This window comes from Oryzias melastigma, linkage group LG17, assembly GCF_002922805.2.
Source record: "Oryzias melastigma strain HK-1 linkage group LG17, ASM292280v2, whole genome shotgun sequence".
NCBI classification, from domain to species: domain Eukaryota; kingdom Metazoa; phylum Chordata; class Actinopteri; order Beloniformes; family Adrianichthyidae; genus Oryzias; species Oryzias melastigma.
The window spans coordinates 26,549,646-26,572,355 of NC_050528.1; the positions used below are offsets into that span (position 1 = coordinate 26,549,646).

At 37.6% G+C, this 22,710-nt stretch overlaps 1 protein-coding gene across 11 annotated transcripts in view; it reads left to right on the forward strand.

Annotated features, from left to right (window-relative positions):
* st3gal3b (ST3 beta-galactoside alpha-2,3-sialyltransferase 3b) overlaps window positions 1-22,710 on the forward strand; it is a 68,729-nt gene that overhangs the window by 37,416 nt on the left and 8,603 nt on the right. For 10 of the 11 annotated variants that reach the window (XM_024273611.2, XM_024273610.2, XM_024273608.2 and 7 more), the window contains 4 exons: window positions 5,118-5,181; window positions 5,258-5,353; window positions 6,995-7,181; window positions 19,648-19,794. In XM_024273611.2, the coding sequence (XP_024129379.1) occupies window positions 5,118-5,181; window positions 5,258-5,353; window positions 6,995-7,181; window positions 19,648-19,794 (494 nt within the window). The remainder of the gene's footprint in view (window positions 1-5,117; window positions 5,182-5,257; window positions 5,354-6,994; window positions 7,182-19,647; window positions 19,795-22,710) is intronic. The other variant, XM_024273613.2, reaches the window with a different exon arrangement.

Genomic DNA, 22,710 nt, shown 5'->3' on the forward strand with positions numbered 1-22,710 from the left:
TGCACAAAATTGTATTTTTCTGAAACTACAATTTTTTCCCACCTCATTTTTCTATGGCTCACTACTGACATAAGTCAAGACCATTGACTGTATAAGAAAACTATTTGGAAAAAAGTACACTGTCGCTGCGCCTGCTGTACAGTCTTTTGTTCTGAATAATAATAAAAACTCTTTATGTTGAGCAATAGTCCAATTTTCTTTAATAAATGTTTTACAAAGCATGATCAGAGTGTTTTAGATGATGGACATCCTTCGGCCATGGGGGGCATTTGCGGATTCCTCCAGTTCCTAACCCCCGTAAATAATGGGGAAATATTTTATCTTTGTATTTTCTGCATCTATTTGAACAATCTGGGACTCAACAGTTATCAGTCATGGTTAGTCTCATTCACCGCGCCAGTCAGAAAATTCAATTCCTCAGGCCAGATTCCTGCCAATATGGCGGCGCCTTATGGGATGACCCAGTGTGATGTGTTCGTCAGAATGATCATTCGTGCTCTGATACCTGTTTAACATGTTCTTGCTAGTCCTTTACATTTGTTTTAATATATTTTTGCTGTAGCACAAGTTATTTTATTTATAAATTGACCAATCAGGTACCTTAATATGGCGAACGTTCCTAACATGGGATTGACAGATCCCTTCTAACCTGCTTTTAAGTGGTAGGGATGTGAACTACCGACAAGCTCACTCCTGATTGGTGAGAGTGGTTGCCATTGGAGCAATAACTCAGACTGACTTGGACAAGACAATATTGTCATTCCAACATTTGAGCATCCATATTGTGAAAAAATGGAGACTGAATTAACTTCATGTCGTTGGAGCTGGTAGTAGACAATTTTCTATGGGCGACGTCACACTTATTGGTCCAATTATCATGGACAGTCAATGGTTAAGACGTTTCCCCAGCTGGCTGCTCTGACTACTACTTTGAAACATTTTTTTCAAGCTAGTAAAATTAGCATCAACAAATGTCTTTGGAAAGTTTCTTTGCGTAGAAAAGAGTGTGAGGAAACAAAAGACCCTTTGACTTCTAAGAAAAATCCAAGTCTTTACCTTAGAATATGGATTTATTGCGACAGTTGTTCCCACACATCAAGCTTGCTCTGGATGATCTGCAGTAATTTACTCTAAAATATTACGAGGACACTGCTAATAAAGTTACAAACACAGTGGATTTACATTTATTATTTTATTTTGTGACGGTTGTATCTTTTTGTTTTGCTCATTTAGTCAGATGAGGCTGAAGTTAGCATACAGGTTTTAGTTTCCATTTTAACAGTGAGGGCAAAATCTATACCACATTTTATTGGGTCCCAGACGAAATCTTGTGTACAAGGAAAGCTGAAACTGTCTGCAGATATTTTACACATGATGAAGATTAATTTTGCCCTGAAATGTTAAGGAAAACCACAAGCTAAAAAAATCAACGCCAACTTCAGCCTCGTATAAACCTGCCTGATATTAAACCAGTCCATGGCCTGAAAAGGGTTGGAGACCTTTGGTTTGAGCAGCGACTTTTCCAGTAACATACATTTGTTTATATGTAGTGTGACACCTCCTGCAGTTTCTCTGCATTACTCTTAGAATTTTGCCATTGCAAAAGTTTCCCGCTAGAATAATGTCTGGACCTACAGCTATTCGTCTTTGGCTCCACCATGAGACATACTTGTCTGAAATGTTTACCTTGTGCTTAGAACAATTAGCTTCTACATCGTCCCCTGGAAGCGAGCGCCGGCCTCTGTAATTCTTCACTTGGAATTCACAGCTTGGATCCAGGTGTGGTCCTCAAAGTTGTGTTTACGCTGCTCGGGGTGATGCTTGACACCAGACATCGACACCACATCCAAATACTAAGTTGTGGCTTCGCCAGCCTCTCTGTGAGATGTTGCTGCTCAATCACCTTGGCAAATGGGCCTAATGAATAACCTGAAGCAAACAGCTGTAAGGAGCCAGTCTAAACTATTCCTCCTGCCCCGACTGTTACTCCTGTCTTTAGACGTGGTGATCGTATTTAGAAAAAAGTTGGATCATTTCAAGAATTGACATCTCAAGTTACATTTTATTCCCGATAAATCTGACGTATCCATTTTGGATGTCTTGATCAAAGAATGCGGCTGTACTTAGACCTGGTCCTTGGGTGTTGTGAACATGAATTGCAAGGCTGACAGGTCTAAAGATATCCAGGATGAGCGGAATTGAATAAACGATCTAATGTTGGAAGCATGACCCCAGCAGAATGTCCTAAAGCACACAGCAGGTATGCGCGCTATGACTAAACATCCTCCTTTCTCACCCTGAAATCAGACGGTGAATGCAAGGAGACGAGCTCCACATTGCCCCGCTCCACCCACACTACCTCAGAGAATGTATTTGTTTAAAATTTGCATTCTTCCCTGAGTGGTTTTATGGGATAGTTCCTACATGCACACACATACCATTCTGAACTTTTCATGCCAACTCCTCCCAGTTTTATGACTTTTCCTTCTCCTTCCAGTCTCTCCACCCCTATTTTCGTCAGTAGCTGTTCTGAGGGTTAATATCAGGTATTCCTTATCTACAACTGGATAAACGGAGAGATGTGCTCTCCTCTCCTTGCTGGATACCACTTGGATTAATACTTTTCCGTGTTGTTTTGAGTTTGTTGGAGTCCGTTATGTGATTTCATCACAGACGAGATATTTTTATAACCCCCACCCCAGGAAATTTTGAAATATTTGAATGTAATGAATAGCTAAAAAAATACTGAAATGAAAAGAGCCAATTCGTTAGATGTTTAGATCACATGACTAGGGCAAAAAAAAGCAATTGAATCAAATTTTTCAATTCATTAATCATTTTTACTTTAGAGAGGTGGGGCAGAATTGATCATTTGTGAAAGATTTATATTGATTCCTCTATTCTTTATTGTTTTATTTTATTTTTTTTTAAGTTTTGAAAATAGTAAATTGGGCGGCACGGTGGAGCAGTGGTTAGCGCTCTTGGCTCACGGCAAGAAGGCCCCGGTTCAATTCCTGGCTGGGGGATCTGAAACAGAAACATCAACTGGGGATCTTTCTGTGTGGAGTTTGCATGTTCTCCCCGTGCATGCGTGGGTTTTCACCGGGGACTCCGGCTTCCTCCCACCGTCCAAAAACATGCTTCATAGGTTAATTGGTGACTCTGAATTGCCCCTAGGTGTGAATGTGAGAGTGAACGTGTGTGTGATTGAGGCCCTGTGACAGACTGGCGACCTGTCCAGGGTGAACCCTGAATGAATGAAAATAGTAAATCGTTCTTTGAACCAATTTGATCAGTTTCCACCTTTCAGTATTTTAAATCACTGTAAGTAAACCTAAAGAATTTTGAATAGAAATTTGAAAAATAAATTTAAATCAAATGCTTCTGGCGCTAATGTTGGTATTCCTTTTATTGTCCAAAACATGCAAGCTATCCAAACTTTAGGAACCCATGCTGCAATATAGTCATTTTTGTGCCGCCATATTGCAAACATAATTCCCAGTATTGAAATCAAAATTTTCTAAAATGCAAACAAAATTTGAAGTTTTATGAATAAAACTTTTAAATATTTGCTTTCAGAAAATATATTTGTTTTTGCAACATAAATATCTCTCATTTCACTTTCTCCGTCTTTGATTTTGGATTCATAAGTTTCAGTTTAGCATAATAAATGTGCCACACCAAACAGCCAATCATAGACAAAAGGGTTAATGCTGATAGGTCTATATTCTATCCATTTTTATTCTTAAAACTTTACATTTTGTTTGCAACTTAGCAAATTTTGGACCCAGTATTGTGACTTTTGTTTACAGTATGGTTGCACAAAAATGACTTCATACACTTCCAGTTAATATCACAGATCCCTGCCTTTGAAAACTGATTGTGCATTGGAGGGCTTCTCTTTTTAAGAAAAAAGACATGGTTTCAAAGACATGGTTGTGGCTCAAAAGTCATAAGATGTGTGAAAGTTCTTTACACACTAATATTTTCTAAATAAAAGTGCAGCCCATTTATTGTGTTTTGGTTTTTTTTCTCACATTAGCTTGTTGGACATTTGTCTTGAAGTTGACTTATAGAATCTTCACTTAAAGTCCTGGTGCCATGACTCGGCTACAATGCATTCCCTGGATGAAATAGAACCTTCATCGACTTGGAAATTATACTTATAATTTACATTTTTATGATCATAAATGCCACAGTCACAATTCAAGTACGGTCAGAATCATTCCTTAAAATATCGTTAAAATGGATTAACTATGTAAAATCAACTTGGTCAACTGTTTTGTAAATCAATCTTTGGACTGTATGTTTTTTATATTTTATCAAGAATTTATATGAATGTCAATGACCCACCCCCCACCCCCTCTTTAAGGGCTTTCTTTAGTTTTGTTTACTTTTATTATTATTTTTATTTGTGCGTACGATTTGTTTTTGGTTTTTTTTCTTCTTCCTTCTGTTAAACAAAAAAGCAAGAATGTACAATAGTAGACATTTAGCCTGAATATTATATGCATTCTTGGGGAAAAAAATAAAATTTGAAAAAAAAAGCCACATTATAGACTCCTCCACATATTCCACTCTGAAACAGTCCAATTTCAACAAGTCTTAGTCTAAAGAACTGGATAGCACTTTTATGCCATGGTAAGATATGGCTTCCCCATAAATGACAGTCTCACTTGGCATCTGCAAATGACCCGATGGATTGTGTTTACTGACTGTGGTTTATGGAAGAATTCCTGGAGCCTTTTAGTAATGTCATTAACACAGTCACGCTGATGTGTGATGTAGTGTCGCCTTAAGCCTGGAAAACCACAAACATCCAATAAAAGGTCTTTGGCCTTCTCATTTATTTACAGAGAAATCTCCAAACTCTTGTGCTTAAGTGACTGGCCCTTGTTATTGTTTACATTTTTATTGTGAAATTAAGAAGTGTAGTCAAGTGTCAAGTCCAATTATTTAAGAAACAATGACCAGCAATGCTGTATTAAAATTGATTTTCTCTGTATGGATTTTGTAATTTAAATATTTTTTTATTTATTTTTTTATTTAATTCGGGGCAACAACTTTTTGTCTTCATGGCATCTTATTGTGTTCTTTTCTTTTCTCTGTCCCTGCAGAGAAATTAATCGACAGCATCCTTAGAGAAACAAAGAGTTACGGACTTGGAGAGCATTTAGACAGGTATTCCAAGTCTCCTTCATGTGCCGTTATGAAGTCTGGTCAAATTAAACTAACTGTCTCTTGTACTTCATCCCAGCCTCAGCTGTAAAAGATGCATTATTGTTGGCAATGGAGGAATCCTGTCCAACAAGTCTCTGGGCTCTCGTATAGATCAGTACGACGTTGTGATAAGGTAAGACCATACGAGATCTGCAGCAGTATTAAACTATACTCTGACAAATACTTTAAGTATTTAGTCAATACACATTTTTTTTTTCAATATTTTTTTGCCGAAAGAGAGACTTTTTCACTCTTCTAACCTATTTGCATTAAATTCAGAGATCTATGTGAGATATTTTAAATCTTTGGTCAAAGTCCAGAGATACAGATCAGAAAGATTATCGTGCGCCCCAGCCAGAAGACAATGTTTGTGTTTTTTTTTCTTCTCTACCTTGTCTTCAGTTCTGCTCTAAATTCTTCATTTGGGTATTGTTAAAACGACGCCACCCAAACATCACTACCAAATCCGAGTCCCTGATTGGTCCAAGTTCAACTGGTTTAACTTTCACTGGTGTTCAATGGCTGCATGTTTTATTTGTATTGACCAAAAACTGACTTAAAAACTTGCGCAGCGACGCACGAACGTAAGAGCTTTAAATGCTGAAGGCCAAGACAAGAATTTACACATTTACACAAACTTTTCAATGGAAGTTGTCACTTGAATGCACGATTCAGAGTTTTGTGTGTACATAGCTTAAAGGTGCTTTCACACCAAGCCCGATTCACTTGATAAATTTGTGTGCTCCGCCCCTTTTTCGCCACGTGGCGAATTTGCTGCTCACCGCCTGTCAAAAAATGTGTTCCTGATGCCGCTGCTGCATCAGCTCTGTCTGTGCATATATCACTTAAAATGCATAGGAGACAAATACAATGTTGAGGAATACAATGTTAATGAAGAGTTTTACAAAAACATCAGTAATCATGTCTCCATGTTTGGGTATGATTATTATTCAAAGATTTTCCCGCACAGGGCGCTGTGTCTGTCTGCTTCTGTGGCTGAGCTTGAAGACTCACTGTTTCGTATCAATCTGAGGGGGGGAATAAAAGGAGACCTTTTCCCTTTCAATGTCTCAATGAGACCTGAGCTGGCAGTCCCCGCAGCGTCTCGCTGTCTGCCGGCATATCGAGCGAATGAGCTTCGCTGCTGGAGCGAAAGCCGCCAATCTGTCCAGAGTGTATCCCGCCTTCACCCAAAACTAGCTCTGAGAACCTGCAGCTCAAATGGGTAAAGGAAAAAAATGAAAGTTCTGGACAAAAACGCTTGCTTCGGACTAATATTCTACCCGCTGATCGAGTCACTGAAAACGTCCCGTGCCCAAAACTTAGTTCCTGATTGGCAGATGCGACGCAGCGACCTGTCAAACTTCAGGTATTTACATTTAGGCCGTGCTGCCCAATTCGCACCTCAACACTCAAATCGAGCTGATGCCAGACCTTTGCGCCGCACCAGTCACTCAAAACGTGCCGCAGGGCTTCAATTCACCACAGAGCCTGCCTCCATTGATTAACACTGGAGCTGGCCGCGTTCGTGAATGCACCTTAAAGTTAGGTTTTTTCCTTTTTGCCTAATCATTTGCCATGCTGATAAGTGGTAATAAATGCAACTAAGGTTTCCAGAAAGATAATAGGTATATTAACAAAGAAGAAGGCCATCCAGTAGAGATATAAAGTCATTTGTAAAGCAATGATCTTCTTTTGAATGTTCCCCACAATCCTATATTAACTTAAAAAAAATAACAGAAGTTTATAAATGTTGTTTTTTCCTTGCTTGCAGACTTAATGAAGCTCCAGTTAAAGGTTACAGCAAAGATGTTGGATCCAAAACCACTATGAGGATTACTTATCCAGAGGGAGCCATCCAGAAACCTGAAAACTACGAAGATAACTCGCTTTTTGTCTTTTCTGCTTTCAAACCACTGGACTTCAAATGGCTTAAACAGATGGTCTACAAAGAGAAGGTGGTAAGAAGTTAAACTGAATTCTTTTCACTGTTTAAACATGCAAACTATGTACTTTTGTCTCTTTTGTTGGTCTCCTGATTTGTTTACCATTATTTTTACCATGAAAAATCCCCTCTTCTTGTAGAAAATAGCAGAAGCGTTCTTTACTTGCAGTACAAACATCCCAGGAAAATCCAGACTATTTTTATCAAGTGATTATAAGATAATGCAGAAATCATCTGTATTTGTTGTGGGTACTTTATGCACTACTATAGCTGAAATACCTGAAAACATTATAGAGAACTTCTTACATCTCTCAATAATACCTCACTTTATGATCATCCTTTGTGCCCCAACTGAGATGTTTTAAAAAGTGAAATATGAGGCTTTAATAATTTTTGTGTTCATTGTCGTTAGTATTTTCATTGTAGGTGTCAATCAGTCTCTACTGTCTTCATCATTCTTCATTTCTGAACATGTGCATTGGCTTTACTATGGCAACTTTAGTACATTTATTAAATTAATTTATGTTCAATAATAATTCTTAACTTTACGCTTAGCCTAATATCTTTTTGTGTCATGAATAACTTATAAAATCATTAAATTATCCATGAATTCTTTGGAACTGGTTAATCTTATGTTAACACTGAAATGATTGTTAAATCATTGACATAAACAACTGAAAGTTTTGGGTTTGTGCAGTTAGTGTTTTATACGTCAGGTTTGACAGAGAAGTGGGTTCTGTGAGGACTCTCCGTGTGTGTGGAATGTAAAAAAAAGTTTTTCTGGTTCTGGTGGGGACATTAACAAGTGGGTGTCATTTGTTTTGAACAGTTCCTGGGTTTGTTTGGTTATAAGAACTGGCTCCAGTGAAACGCATTGAGAACGTTGTGTTACGTGACCTTCTGCCTGGAGGGGTTTTTCATTTAGTCATCAAATGAAATAGATGTATTTTTGAGGAAAGTATAACCTCAGCTTCAGAGTCTTAATAGAAAAAGGTTGGATAAAAATAGTTGATATTGCATATATCAGAATGTTAATGTGATCAATTTTAATTTGACTTGTTCCTTTAACAGCAGTGACAATAAGAGCTCAATGTTTTGCGGACCAAACTGCCAAATTCCACTTTGCTGGCTCAAATACTAGGTGCTCCTTAGCTTTCAGGTATTAAATATAATATCAGAGTTTCAGAAAACAGCCGTGTCTGGAATTATTACAAGGTGACTTTTGTCAAATGGGTAGAAATGAGGGAGAAATCAGGATTAAAGCAGTAAAGGAGAGGCCAATGCAGTTATCACGGCGGATAGGCAGGGCGCAGAAAAGCGAGCTGAGATCAAGTAATTATACGAATTTGGATTAAAGGAGAGAAAAAAAGTTAAAAAGAAATAGGACAAAGGGATAATGGCTTGGAAAAAGAAAGTGGGCTTTGGAAGGTAAGTCAAATGGAGGGAAAATGGCTTGCTTGGCAAGCCGATGGCCCCTTCAGTATTTGATAGGGCCCAGATTTTTCTGGCGTGTCAGAGGGGAAGGACAGTGGAAATAGCTGTTTGAGATAATTGATCTGGCCTCTGGCGTCTTACTCAGCTTCCTTTGAACTGTTGAGGGGAGAAGAATGTTTCTCATTGCTTAATAATCACGGGTTGTTTGCTCACCAAAGAACAAGTGGAGTTACATTTAATGGAAGAAAAGAGAAAACACCCCTCAAGTCCAATCCCTTAAATTGCTTAAGTAAACACCATCTGAGCTGCTTTTTTTAATATATATATATATATGAACACCATTTAATGATATTCGTATGAAATGAATTAAGCTGTTTTTAAATATTGAAACTTTAAGTGTGGCAGACATAATTGAAGGACATAAACACATCCAGAAGAGTGTTCTGGTGCCAGAAGAACTCATTAAACACTTAAACAAGCAATTGATTTTTTGCAGTTGAGATTAAATTGGCAGATGGTCATATTTTCCAGTCATTTATATTTGGCTCATACCGTTGGCAGCCCCCAACCCCCTTCCCTTACACTCATTGGATGTTTTTTCCTCCGGTATAAGCTACTGGATCTTTTCAGGCGTTCACCGCATTCCATACCCATAAGTCCATCATTTTCTTCATCGGTTTGCAATCTTGAAGGAAATCAGTTTCTTATGCAGACAAGGCTAATTACAGAATTTTAACGGGCAATGGCTTCGTAGAGCTGATATTGAGATCTGTGTTGCGGTGGTCCTAGTAACAGTGTGAGGGCAGATGTTGAAGGAAAGGAATGATTGACACTCATCATCAGTGTTTACTCTGTTCATACCGGCCTAACGATGATCCACTGATCGGTCTCTTCCATGTTTCCGTCAGTCAGGACACAGTACAGACATGTGAGACAGATTGGAGTGTTTGGTCTTTGCAAATCCAGGACCACACAGTTTTTAGGAGTGGCCGAGGGTTTATCCACCTTGTTGAGGAGCGAGTACTGCTCAGCTGGGGAAAAAAATCTATTTTTTTATTTTTAGATCAAATTCCTTTTTATGTAGAAATACATGAAGTTGGTATTAGGTAATTACAAGATATACATATCATCAATATATAACGAGTCATAAAGATGTTTAATAATTTTGACACTCATCGTTGACTAGTCCGATTGATGCATGCCTATGTTGTGCACACTGTGCCTCAGCCTCTAGGCAACTCCAATAGCAGAGCACATCCACAGTGTGCACACTCGCCTCCTAAGTGGCATTAAATGAAGCCTTTGATTGGGGCTGGTGATCAGCCAATAGAACTTTCCAGCAATCAGTGCGGCCGATCAGCTTTGAAATGCTAATTGGGCAAACTCTGCACAATGAAAGGCTTTTGGGAGTTGTGTATCCAAATTTTTGTTTTTAGGACAAATCTTTTTTTTTCTTTTCCACTTAAAGAAAATTCTTTTAGACCTTTAAATATCTGTAGTTGAAGCCCAGATTTTTTTTTTTTTTAAGAAAAAAAACCAAAAATCTCCCATCTGTTTTTTCCCGTGTGAGACTTTACGCTTGCAGCAAACTGGAGTTCTGTGGTGGGCAGTTGTGGGGCAACGGTTGACCACTGATCAGCATATTGCAGGTTTGTTTCCCGCCTTGTTCGCCCATGTGTCCAAGTGTCCTTGGGCAAGACACTGAACTCAAGTTGTAAGGGTGTGTATTGGCAAGAGTCTGGCGAAACGGTTCGTATCGCGATACAGGTGTCACAATGATACAATATGTATCACAATATATCACAAGAAAGTACCCGAAACAATATTTCATTTGTTTTTTAAAAACTTTATCTGAATATGTATACACCTTATACAAAAATAAAATTGTAAAATACATTTTTTTAATAATCAGAACATTAAGCACTGGAACTGTATCTCATTTACAAGTTGCTTTTAACCAAGCAAATTCAAGATGCTTTTCTTTAAGTGATTGACGAAATATTTTTTCAACAGTTGTTGAACGTTGTAGGGAGAACTTTAGATTTATAAACGTTTTTCCTGAATTGTACTCCACTCAAGTCCGGCATTAATTATTTTGTATCAAGCAACTTCAAGCTTAACTGTGTTTGCAGTTTATGATTACACTCTCTTAAGATTTTAAAGTTTGACCCCAAACAAGCAGCAGCCTGATTTATTGCTACGCTCTTCACAAATGGCCTCAAATATGATTTTCATCGCCAGTGCGATCTGGTTTTCCTGTGTCAAATTTCAATTTCGCCTCCATTCATGGCGCACACACAGAGCTAATGCTCATGCATTGCAGTTGTTTGCATATGTGAGGTTATTTTTAAACAACCAGTGAAGGATATACAGCTGGGGGTAAACACATGGTTTGAAGGGAGAGAGTCGGTGTTCTCTCTCGACTGTTTGTTTACTGAAGCTTTCCTCGGTCGCTGCAGGCCAGAAAGATAAATGATTGGTGTAGACAATTTGAGAAATGGTCCTTTTTCAATGGAAATGTTGCAAAGGCTCAAATCTCTGACAATTCCATGTACAGTAGATTGTGTCCAAGGATTATGAAAGGAGTATTAAAAAGTCAAATGTGTAATTCTTCTGCTACTATAATCAAACTTTTTTTTGCGTTATTTTGTGTCTACTGTCCATTTTCTGCAGTTTATAGATCTGTCATTATTTTCCCTCCCAGAAGTTTATTATGAAATTAAATGTTGGCGGCTATACGGCTCAGGAAAATCAAATGGATCTGTGGAGCAGCCCTAAGCAGCATGCATACATGCATCTATAAATATTTACAAACGCGTAAACTTGGATTTTGAACGCTCTGTATCCGGATGTCACTAATTACCACGAGGGTTGTGTTACAAAACTTTCTTTCTTTTTTTTTTCCTGCTCTGTCCACTTCAAAACATAAACTGGGTTTCTTTTTACACTTGTGCTTTGATGTTTGTAGTCGTCGTCATCTTGTTTTTATGTGCTTTTAAGGAGGACTTAAGCATTTGACGACAGGTCACTGGAGGGATGGATTAGTGTTATTGTTGGACATCAGTAGTTCTTTCGCGTGTAAAGCTGAGGAAATGCTACTCAGCTTTTAGTCTTCACTGGTTTTGCAAAGACCTGGATTAGGACACAAGCAGACCGGTTTTAGCATCTTTTTTTATGATGACTGATTGCTCGAAGAACTGTGCCTGATTAGGGTTTACAGACTGTGATTACTCAAACCAACTAAAGCCACATAAAAACATCGGGAGATGTCCTGAGATGCTGAAAGTTAGCAGGTGTATCTCCATACTTTGAAGTTGTTTATTTGCAGTAAAAAACATAGAGCATTTTTTCATAAATGTCAACACCAGTGATCTGTATATTTGCACCAAAACAATAAATCAAATAACCACTATCACAAAGACTTGAAAATACTGTATTTATTATAAAAGCCGGAGTTAAAGAACCACAGTCATTAATTATTTTTAACACAATTATCACCCCGGAGATAAATGCGTGTGAACGTAATCTTTTGATGCCTGCTAAGCCAGGTACACATATGGTGAGATTTAGCATCTTGTAAACTCAAAAGACCCAACAAAATTCCCCAGACAACCTTTACTGTGACAAACACAAATAAACAAAACTCTAAAAATGCTTTAAGTAAGCCTCTGGAATCCAGTTCATCCCATTTTAGTAATCCACTCCATAAACATCAAACACAACCACATCCTTACTCGATATTTTACTGCACTGAAGGGCCTGAAATGAGCCAAACTGAATGACGGCTCCTTAACAAGTAAGAAGGTACATCTGCCCCTAATGCAGACATGTTCTGAGATTATGGTTGAGAAAACTAGAGGTCGGGTCATTACCTGACTGGTAACTGGGTGGTTGTGGTTTGCTACTTAAGAATCATTAGAAACCTCAAGTTTGTTTGTGGTGCAGAGGAAGGGGCTTAAAACCACATACATTAAACAGCATATGTGAAATCTATAGCAACTCTCCAGTCTGTCCGTTTGTCCCCATTCACTGTTGCTAGAATTGATCCTGCGAGTCCAACAGAAGCTATAGACATAGTCATGCACTCACCGGAACACCTTGCCAGTACCAGAATAGATTTCCTTTTGCCTTCAGAACTCCCTTAATCCTCGGTGGCATAGATTCAACAAGGTACTGGAAACATTCCTCAGAGAGTTTGGTCCATATTGGCATGATAGCATCTCACAGTTGTTACAGATTTGTTGGCTGCACATCCATGATGTCGATCTCCCGTTCCACCACATCCCAAAGGTGATCTATTGGGTTGAGGTCTGGTGACTGTGGATTCATTTGAGTCCAGTGTCATGTTCAAGAAACCAGTTTGAGATGATTCCAGCTTTATGACATGTTATCCTGCTGGAAGTAGCATCAGAAGATGGTCCACTATGATCATAAAGGGATAGACATGGTCAGAAACAGTACTCAGGTAGGCTGTGCCGTTGTAACCATGCTCAGTTGGTACTAAGGGGCCCAAAATTTGACCAAAAAAAATCATCCACATAATTACACCAGCAGCAGCAGCCTGAACTGTTGATTCAAGGCATAATTTTTCCATCCATGCTATCACGTTGCCAAATTCTGATCCTACCATCCCATCGTAGCCTCAGTTTTCTGTTCTTATCTGACATAAGTGGTGCCGGTGTGTTCTTCTGCTGCTGCAGTCCATCTGACGCAAGGTTGGACGTGTTGTATCAGAGATGCTCTTCTGAAGACCTCTGTTGTAACCAGTGGATATTTAAGATACTGTTGTCTTTCTATCAGCTTGAACCAGTCTGGCCATTCTCCTCTGGCATCAACAAGACATTTCCACTCTCAGCATTGCTGCTCACTGCATAGTTTCTCTGTAAACCTTAGAGGTGGTTGTAGGTGAGAATCCCAGTAGATCAACAGTCTGAAATACTCAAACCAGCCTGTCTGGCACCAACAATCCATTCAAATTCCCTTAAATCACATTTCTTCTCTATTCTGGTGCTCAGTTAGAACTGGAGCAGGTCGTCTTGACCATGTCAATATGCTGCTGTGATGGACTGATTAGAAATTAGTGTTAACTTTTGCTTCGAGCCTCATGTGACGTCTCCACCACAAAAAGCTACAAAAGTTGTTTCAAACTGTGCCATTTTTAAAAGTTAATTATTTTTTAGTCTTTTTATGTTGGTTCAGGGAGGTGCATTTTATTTGTGCTTTTTTTCACTTTAATCAAGAAAAATAAAAGCCAATGCATGGCATCATGTCTATTCCCAGTCCAGCAAACATTAAGACATTTACAAGTGTTGGAACATTTCTTTTGTTTGCTCTGTTTTTCTTCTACTTTTGTTCTGTTCACGTGAGGGTTTTTTTTCCATCTGTTTGATCTGCCCGCTTCCAGTAGAATCTTCTTGCCACAAGCAATTGTCTGTATGTAATCCTTTGCTTTAAGCTCCCTTTTATGACATGCTTTCTATAGCTGTGATTTTTCTGCAGCTGTGAAAGTCATAGAAACAAAGACAAATCACCCACAATTCTTCTGTTGTTGACAACTCCAAAAGACATTTTTGTTCCATTTTTGTGGATCTTGTTAAGAGTTGAGCAAATATTATTCACTTAAATTCAGGTTTTATATAGATTTGAGTATTTATTGACACTGTATGTAGGAGCATATAAAAGGAAAGTAAATACACTTCTGAAAGCTAATTTTTGGACAAATTGCTATACCTTACATTTTACTGTTTGATTTAAAGTAGAGTCTAATTAGAGCTTCATGTTTATAAATAAACAAATACAAATGAGACAAAAAAAATCTTGAACAAGCAATAAAAAAATAAATCTTACACTTGTAAAGCTGTCTCCCAGCTAATGATCTTTGCTGAACAAGCTAAAATTTCTTCGAAACAGAAATAAAACAGTGAGTTGCTCCACCACTCTAGTTGAACACCATGAAAAATTTGTTTGGTTTGAAGTGTTCCTGGAAAGCTAGTGTGAACGCGATGGTTTAAGTGGGGCAGATGGTTTCAAGAGGAACAACCTGGAATTAATATTTGAATTTGTTTATTTCACTACGCTAAATGTTGTCCGTATTCTTAGAAGCGTTCTGTTGGAACTGCAGAATTGTCCTATAACTCTATTAGTACTATGATATATTTTCTCCATAAAGAGACATCTAAATTGATAATTAAAACAACCCAAACGGAGAGATGTAATGAAGAATTAGAGCCTTGTCCTGTTTGACAATAGAAGCCAATGAGTAAGCAGTGGTCGTGTTATTCCATGGTTTATCTGTGATTTTGTGGATTTTTTAGGGCAATTTTGCACACTTTATTTATTTATTTTTGTTTGTTTTTTCTACAGTGGATTGTGTTTGCATCCTGATTGGCTGTAGACCAGTGTCAATCAATCTCCTCCCTGCTATGTCAGCAGAACAGAATGAGTTCAACTTTCCAAATGTCCTTAAATCATAAATCGCGAACAGATCTTTGGCTCCATCTAAGATATTGAATTTATTTTTCTACGTATGTTTGAACTTTAAAAGTTTAAATGAGAGAAAGGGTTTTTAAATATTAATGTCTGTCTGAGAAAAGTTTATAAAGTATGTTGTTAGGAGTTTTTACAACCTTATCTATAGTTGTAAAAATTAAAGATTTTGTCTATCGCAGGTAATGTTTTACAACTTTCTATGTACTGTCAAGAACTTTTTATCCTAACTTTTGCATTATTTTGCTGAACTCTTGGAACTCAGAGCTGCCGTTGGTGTCTACTGATGACTTGGCGAATTGTGGTCACTGAATGTTTTCTGGACAAAATAATGCCTATAGTCAGTCATTTAGCGTCCTCTGGGATATCACAGACCACAAGCATCCTTAAAGGTTTTTGTCTTTGTATCTGACACAAAAAGATATAAAAAATGGCAAATAGTCAATTTTCTTCATGGGTGTTCAAAAACACCAATTGTCATTGGTGGGGTTTATTTGTTAGCTACCTAAGGAAAATGAAGTGAAAACTGAAGCACTATTGGGTCAAGGTCCATGTTACAATACTTAGACTTGGTCATCATGACTAAGCAGAGACTGGCATTGTATTTTGTTGATCAAAGAAACTCAAAGTCTTGGTAGTAATGAGTAAGCTGTAGCTTTCCTGAAGCCACGATAAAGCACACTTTGGACTTCATCATGCTTGTAAAAGTCTGTTCATTTTACCAATAGCTTTGATAGCAAGTCATTTATGCAATTTACGCAACAGGAGTTTTTTGGGACCAGCCCTTACATAAATATTTTTCTTAATAACCCATCCCCATAATTTTTAAACTTGTAAGCGGGTACAGGAGTAGAGAAGAACATCTGTTGTCATGGTTGAGTGAATCCTTTAGTAAACAAGTGTTTTAGCTACTGTCTGTATGTGCTCAAATAATACATCTACCACAATTTATCTTCAACCAAATGGCAGATTTGATATGTAACCTTAATTACACAATAGTTACATTTTCTAAAGATTGAAAAGGAAAACCTAAAAGACTTTAAAACAGCACAGGATGAGGCTAAACACTTAATTTATTTACTCTGGATCCTCAGATAACAAACATTTGCTATGCTGTCTATATTATGATAGGAATAAAATATTGCCTCAACTTTTTGAAGTTCAAAGCTAATCCAGGAGCTTATTTCCCCACCATTTGAGTTGAGTTGAGCCTCATCATGATCAAGTACAACATTCCTCAAATAGCACCCGCCCTTCCGACAGCCCCAAATTATTACAAACTAATTCCCTTTACATTTCTCAAAACCTCTTTTTTTGTCTTTAGATCTTTCAGAAAGATCCCCACCCTGTGACATTTGTGTCTGTGCGCATGTTAGGTCATTGCTCTGTAAAAGTGAGAGGCGTGTTTGTCACATGCTTCTCCCCTTCCCAGAAAAAACAAAAAAATGCAGCTCTCTTTATTCGTTGCATTCAGACGCTCACATCCAAACGGCACCGCTAAATAGATTCCTGGCAAACACAAACTGTGTTGACAGGAGAGATGAGCTGCTGTTCCTGTTGCAGCATGCTGAAGGCTCAGAGCTGAGCTCACGTTTAAAAAAAAAAAAAAAAGAGCCGCCGCGATCCACAAAAGCCTGCAGACTTGTTGCTGCTGCCTTGGCTAACACTCACGCACGCAACCACACACTGGGAGTCATGCATTTCTGTCATAAAGGTTGCAGGGTGGGTGCTCAGCTATTTGAACAGGTGATTCCCATTCACATATGTTGATCCGATTTGCCTTTGTGCCAAGAGAATGGCTGACCAATGAGAAGCAGTCTGTGAGGCAGATCCATCCTGTGCTGATTATACTGTTTGTTCTACTTTACATTGGGGAAAAGTTGCTGTGCTGTTGGATTAGTAAAAATCTAATCTTTTTTTCACTTATAGCTTTCATTTGTCATTATATAATATACAATTATATTTTTTTATTTTAAATTTCAATCAAGTTGCATAATACAAGTGTCTTGCCTTATTTTGGTGCTTTGCTGCCATGCCTAATTAGTTTTTGTAGTGACAAATGGTAATTATTAAATAATTAACTTTCTAGTTACACCCTGAGGTGAGAGTGGTTTGAAACATTTCCGTTTTGGTGCCATTTTTTAACCACAAGTGTTTGTTTACTTTACTGTTTTTTTGTTTATTAAATGTGTTCAAGCTAAATTTTTCCCTTTTCTAGGTTGCCGTGTTACTGTGGACGAATATACTGTTGAGTTGTGTTAGTTCAAGTATAATTGTACTAAATATCTAAACTTAAAAATATTTGATTTGATTTAGTCAAATTTCAAAACTTATGATTTTAGAATTTTTCAACAATTTAAAACAGATTTTTTGTTTTAGTTTTTAATGTAAAAAAGTATTTTATTTAAAAAAAAGTTCCCCATCTGTACAGTTTAAATTAATTGTTTTGAAAATATCTTTTCATAGCTGATTAAAATGTATTTTTGAAAGAAAATCTGAAAGAGTTATTTATGTATAGTTATTTATTTATGGTGTTAAATTGAAAATTGAGTCAAATTGTGAACGCCAGAAGAGAAATTAAATCAATTGAAGTATTTTTTCGCAGTGACGCTCCTCCTTTATTTTAATCTCCTCTGAATAAATGATACAAAGATGTAAAAGAGAATCCATTTACAGAACCAGGATAGTTTTTGGGATGGCTTTCAACAGCCAAATCACATAAAGACCTACAGAACTCTTACTCCATGTGCACCAAGCTGACTGCACCGATCTACTTTCTCTTAGATGTTAGACTTTGGTTGTTGGTTGCAAGTTGCAACCAAAAAGGATACCAATGCAACATGGAAGAAGCTCTGGGATAAACAAAGTAATTGGAAACGAGCCACAAACTAGTCAGACAAGTTGGCTGTCTCATTTGAGCAAGTACTCTAAGAACGTAACCAGTAACTCCCAACTCAAAAAGGAATTTTGAAACGGGAGCAAAACTGAATGAACTGACCCAAAAAAGAGTCCCTTCAGCTTATAGAGCTGCTTGACCAATCAGAGAGAGGAGGGAGATAAACTTTAAAGTTGTACGCCTATTGATCAAATTTAAGCTGGACTTGATCCCTGGTTTGATACACAAAGATGGTTTATTCTGTGAGGAGGCATTTCAGAATCCGTTTCATGGAGCAAAATGTGAAATATGTGAATCAAGTCCATTTATTAGCCACAACAAAAGCTAGCTTTAGCGGCATTATCATTAAGCTCTGAATGACAATTTTTCCCATAGTTGTAGCACTGTTTTACCATCTAACACAAGAAAAGTTTCTTTTTCTGTACCAATTTGTACTTTGCATGTTTTAGCTAAAATTTCAAGCTCTCTGAATCCGATTTTGAAAATCAGTTTTTAATACAATAATTGCTGCTGTAGAATGGTTGTTCATCTTTCAGCACATCTCATCAGCGGTCGCCACAGTGAATCAGCTTTCTTTTTGAATCCTATTAGAATAATTCACAGGGCTCACTCATTTATCTCTGGATAAAAAATATTTTGACAGACAAAATCCACGAAAGAGTCAACTTCATTTTTGAATAATTATTATAGATGTTTTTAAGCCCTCGCTGCACACGTTATGCACCTTTCTCCGACAGTTTTACTCTCTTTTTTGTTTATATACTCTCAATGTTCAAAACTCTTTAGAAAGTAAGTCTACTACAGAAAGGAAATAAAATCATATTTGTTAGCTGAATGCATTCTGTAGTGTAGGCTATAGGAGACATGCAACATAGGAAATTGATTGACAATAGTTAACAGCCAATCATGATACAGAACTCAATGAACCAATCAGGACAGTTAGCATGCAAAATTGCACTATAAAAAGTCCAAAGTCACAAAAGGTAAACTACACTATTATAATGGAGAACTGCAGTTACTATTTAGTAATGCTATATCATGTTGATATAACTATGACTTAGTCAGTATTTTGATAAATATTTTATAGAAAAGTAATGTATTTGTTGTTCAGATCTGTTTATTGCTAAAGTGCATTCGTCCATTTCCAATACCAACGTTGTTCTGCTTAGGCTCATGGGGCTGCTTCAGCCAGTTCCTCTTATCATTGACTGGGGACTGACAGGTCTGCTCCATAAAGTAACGTCAGTGATTTATCGTCCGCTCGTGCAAATGCATCTTCTTCACCATGGCTGTAGAAGGGCGCCTGTGTTGTTGCATCTTCTCATGTCAGCAGGCTAGCTGCACTCCTCACAGTCTGAGTTCCACACTGACGGGTCATAATTGCAGATGGCCTGCGAGCCCCACAACCGTACTTCATCCATTAAAGGCCAAGAAAGTCATTTCCCTAATGAGTGGAGGAAGGGGTCTGGCTCCTGGCTGGCTTCTGTGTTTTATATCACGATAGAAAGGATAGCTCCACTTTGATGTGTCTTTAGTTATAGTCGTTCCCATGAGAGGAGTCAGGTTCTGTGCTATGTTACTAATAGATATGCAGGTACGTAACATCAATACTAAAAAAATGAATAACGCGCGGTTTTCTGTTTGTCTTCCCTTTTTCTCAACACAGAGAGGCATGGAGGGCTTTTGGAAGTCGGTGGCTCAATATGTGCCTCGAGAAGCATCTGACATGAGAATCCTCAACCCCTACTTCATCCAGGAGGCTGCATTCCAGTTCATTGGCTTGCCATTCAACAACGGCCTGATGGGCAAAGGGGTAAGATGCATGCAGCAATGGTGTTTTTTTTTTTTTTTTACACAAAGTTTTTGAAGAGTGTTCTGCTTTGTTTATTTTGTACAAAGTGGTAATTGGTAAGGATGTTGGGGTTCAAAATTACTTCAGCTGAAAATAGCACACGTTTAACACTGGTTGATTGGAAATAAATCAATCTATATTGATATGTACACAATGCTTTAGCTTTTTGTGTTTTTTGTCTTTTAAAAACAGGAAAATTGTGGGTTCTTCATTTCTTTACTTTTGTAAAATACATCACGTAAGTAATTGACATTTGTTAATGACTGTACAACAACAGAGTCAGGAAAATGGCTTTATCTCAGTACAAGAACACACAGACATGGATCTTTTTTGTATTCTCTGTGTATCTGTTTCAATAATGTACAGTTATAAGCACCATTAACCCTTCCGCTATCCTAGGCACATTGACGCCTGGAGTGGGGTCATCTGGACCCCACAAGATGCTGTGCTGAACATTTTTTTTTTTAATGATTTTTGATCTTCACTGGATCTTCACTGATGTCCAATGACAGACATGAAGTCCTGTCCACCTTTGTCCGCCTTTATAATAACAACGCGTCAATGTAAGAGTAGGGTCGTCTGGACCCCATAAGATAGAGTGAGGGTTAAGGGGAATTGACACAAGAGCTTTTCTTTAGTATCCTGTTGAGATACAGACATGAAACATTTATCTTATTAAAAGAAAAACCTACAATGGCCACTATAATACTTACTGAATAGACTCGCAACAAATCAAAATTTACTGAAAGTCTAATGCTGAAAAACTCTCAAAGGGGAAAACTGACTAGCCAATGTACAGCACAAAAGTATGCGGGCTGTTTTTGGTGCATAACTTGTTTCATCACTTGAAGCAAACACTCAAGAGTATAAGAGAACAGAAAGTACAAGCTGTGGAGCGCAAAGGTAAACAAATCTCTCAAACAAGAATCTTTCAACGGGCATGAGAATTGGGACTCAGAGGAAAGTGCTTTAAAGATGTTTTAACATCGAAAGTGTGAGTAACTAGACCCCAAAATGATTGAGATTAAAGCCCTAAACAGCCGCAAAAAACACTGGCATGCTAAGACTTCCTCTCACACCTCCATAGATACAACAGATTGTAAATCTTTGTACCTTGTTTGCTTCTTAAAAAGCCTCAGGGAAAATTACGTGTGAAAAAACTACAAGAAACATTTCTGTCCCCAGGCTACTGTGTAATTATTCTTCTGTTAAAATACATCACACAGTTATTTAACTTTGACTGGTATAGTTTGTCACATCTGTCATTTTCAAAGAAGACTTCTCGAGTGTTTGTTTGAAAAAGAAAGTCAGAGAAAAACAAACACAAAGATAGAGTAAAATGGTCGTTCTAGGATATTTGTTTTTGTCATTATCAGTTGAAATCAGCCAGTTCTCACTGACATCTAATTAAGTGTTGAAATGTTCAGTATGTGCAAAGGCCTCAATCATATGGAGTTTTATTTGTGCCAAATCTTCAAGCAATGCTTTTGGTATGTCAAACAAAAGGAAAACGCCGCAAGAGAAAAATTTCCAGCGGCACAACGGATAAATGTTACTAAATGCAACCCCTTAATTTGCTAACATGAATTTACTTTCGTATTTTGTTGAAAAAGTCGTTGCAAAAGTAAGTTGGCGTGTTGCTATCTCTGATTTTGGTGAAATGGTGCTTTGGAAGGCTGGATGGCCTATAGTCATTATTTGACGTATTTCTAGATATTGTGATTATTATGCCTTTGCGTGTTGGGTTTTATTTTAGTATTCAGTTTAAAACAAAACATGCAATTATTACTCACCGTTTAAGATTTCTAGGTATGTACCATCCGTTCTACGAACAACAATGATTATTAAAAAAAAAAAGTTGAGCATTTCAGGCAAGCAAGGCCAGATTATGTTTGGGTCTCTAACCCGCCTCTCAAAAACATAAAGCTAATGGAGTAAAACGCTGGAGAAACCTCTTCCATTTGCAAAAAATGTCTGGTCTAAAAGCCAAACATGGATTTCTTAACAAAACTGCATCCGACTCGAACACAACCAATAATCCGAGGGCAAGTTTTATGGAAAGAAAATAGTTCCATCTGATTTGTGTGTGTAATTTTTGATTTGTAACTCATATAATACACCTTGTGCGTAACAAAATATAAAAACGCCAAAATACACATGCACAACTTAAAAATACAACAGCTTAAAACTGACTACACATACTTTTAAAAACCACATTTACGCACAAATAAGATGTGAGACTTTCACATCTCCAAGTTTTGTGTGTAAGTGATGCGTTTAAATGCTGCTAGAATGCTGGGTCATTAGAGTTTTCTTATCAGCCACTTTGAACTTAGATTGTGAAAAATATCTGGTGAAACTTGACATTTTCCCACTTTCATAAACAGATATGCCCTGATAATTAATACAAAAAAGTCTAAATAGGCATTTTTAAAACACTTATGGCAGCAGAGGTCCTTCAGAAGAGGGATGATCAGCCCACCGCTCCACTCAGATCTGTGGGCGTTAAGGGTCCAGCACCCCCTGCTATCACCATGACTGGTGACCAGTGTTTGCAGAAGAGGTCCATGCGAGAGGCGATGTCAGGGGGAGGTGCTTCAGAAGCAATCAGTTCTGGAATTTTATTTTTTTTGTCAAGGATAAGTGTTTTAAAAATTCATATTTAAACATTTTTGTATTAATTCCCTATGCCAGTTCCCTATGATATATATTTTTTATTTTAATAAGCATTCCCAGTAGTGTTTTAATTGTGATTATGAAATAAAAAATAAAAAAAACCCACAACCGAAATGTCTCTCATCAGATTTAGGCAAAAAAGGCAACACCTCTATAAAAAGATGCACACTTTGTGTTCACAAACTTAAGGGCTGTATTTGC